The 1,149-nt window shown below is 49.1% G+C and overlaps 1 protein-coding gene across 1 annotated transcript in view; it reads left to right on the top strand.

Moving 5' to 3' along the window:
• The window catches only part of T265_07720 (hypothetical protein), a gene marked incomplete at both ends in the record, with an annotated part of 90,865 nt that extends 89,716 nt beyond the window's left edge, over positions 1-1,149 (top strand). Inside the window, one exon of the mRNA XM_009173316.1 lies at positions 526-1,149. Coding sequence (XP_009171580.1) covers positions 526-1,149 — 624 coding nt within the window. The remainder of the gene's footprint in view (positions 1-525) is intronic.

Genomic DNA, 1,149 nt, shown 5'->3' with positions numbered 1-1,149 from the left:
GGTTGGTTCTTCTTATCGGATAAGGGTACCGACACATTTTTGGCAGCTTTCTGTAGGTCTGCTATCATAGTCCTTTTATGTCAGTCTACCTGGTCTTTTACTCAGAAATTGCCAACCAACCACAAAATAGAGTGATCGATTGGCTTTCTCAACAGATTCGTAGGGTTGAGGTGAGATGGTTCAGTGATAAAAGCGCCAGTTTACTGACCGAAAGTTCGTGGTTCGAACTCGACCTCTGCCTCTCGACTTCTCCTGTCTAAGCTTGGGTGACCTGGCGGTATTCCAGTCCTCGTGCTTCCCTCGGGTGGTATAGCAGCTAGACACCGATAGGGTGCTACAGCTGAACACCTTTTTCCCTTAAAGTCGGTGAGATTCGGGACAACCATCTTTGAAAAAAGTGCAGTAAGTGGGGATAGTCATACAGCTTTCTAGAACAATCTCGTTGAGCCACGAGCTATGAGACGCCCTAGAAACCTGTAACCCCAAGAGGTCCGTAAATCATTGTTTCCCCTCCTCCTATCACAGGTTGATTATAATCGCTCGAATTCCCGTGACGGTCGACGATCAACGAGATTAGCCGAACTTCGAACTCGATATTTTATTCCGCCCACTTCAAACCACATTGTCAACATCACCTCTCAAACCGACCCCATGCCAACACCTTACGGCACATGTCCATGTTTTACCCATACCGATGCTCTTCCTGGACGCCCTAGGTCTTCCTGCGATTCACAACTCTATAGGCCACAAAGCCAACCGAGCTGTGTGTGCACAGACCCAGCAATTCACCGTTATCCTCCGGAAAACAGATTCCCCACTCATTGGTCATCCACCCTGCCGATGTCTCCTTCCTATGTTCTGAATCCAGCCCATATGTCTATTCCAACCTCCGGACACGTTATTTCAGACTATCACGAACCCAACCTGTTGAGGCACTGTTCCGCAGTTGTTGGCGCACGTTACCCTCATGGATTCGTCGCCGAGCATTCTCCGCACTACCCCCACACACACCACGGACAGTCAACGAGGCATTCCGGTGTAATATATGCTGCGCCGAACCAGCCAGTTCCATCGTATGCCCCCAATTATCCCCCAGCTGGATGTGGACAACATCAACCTGGTAAGTTTTTCCTTGCTTGTTTTTGTTAG

The sequence above is a fragment of the Opisthorchis viverrini genome (genome assembly GCF_000715545.1).
Source record: "Opisthorchis viverrini unplaced genomic scaffold opera_v5_184, whole genome shotgun sequence".
Classification (NCBI taxonomy): Eukaryota; Metazoa; Platyhelminthes; class Trematoda; order Opisthorchiida; family Opisthorchiidae; genus Opisthorchis; species Opisthorchis viverrini.
Note: the sequence above shows the minus strand (reverse complement) of the source record. Positions and strands in the feature narration are given on the sequence as shown.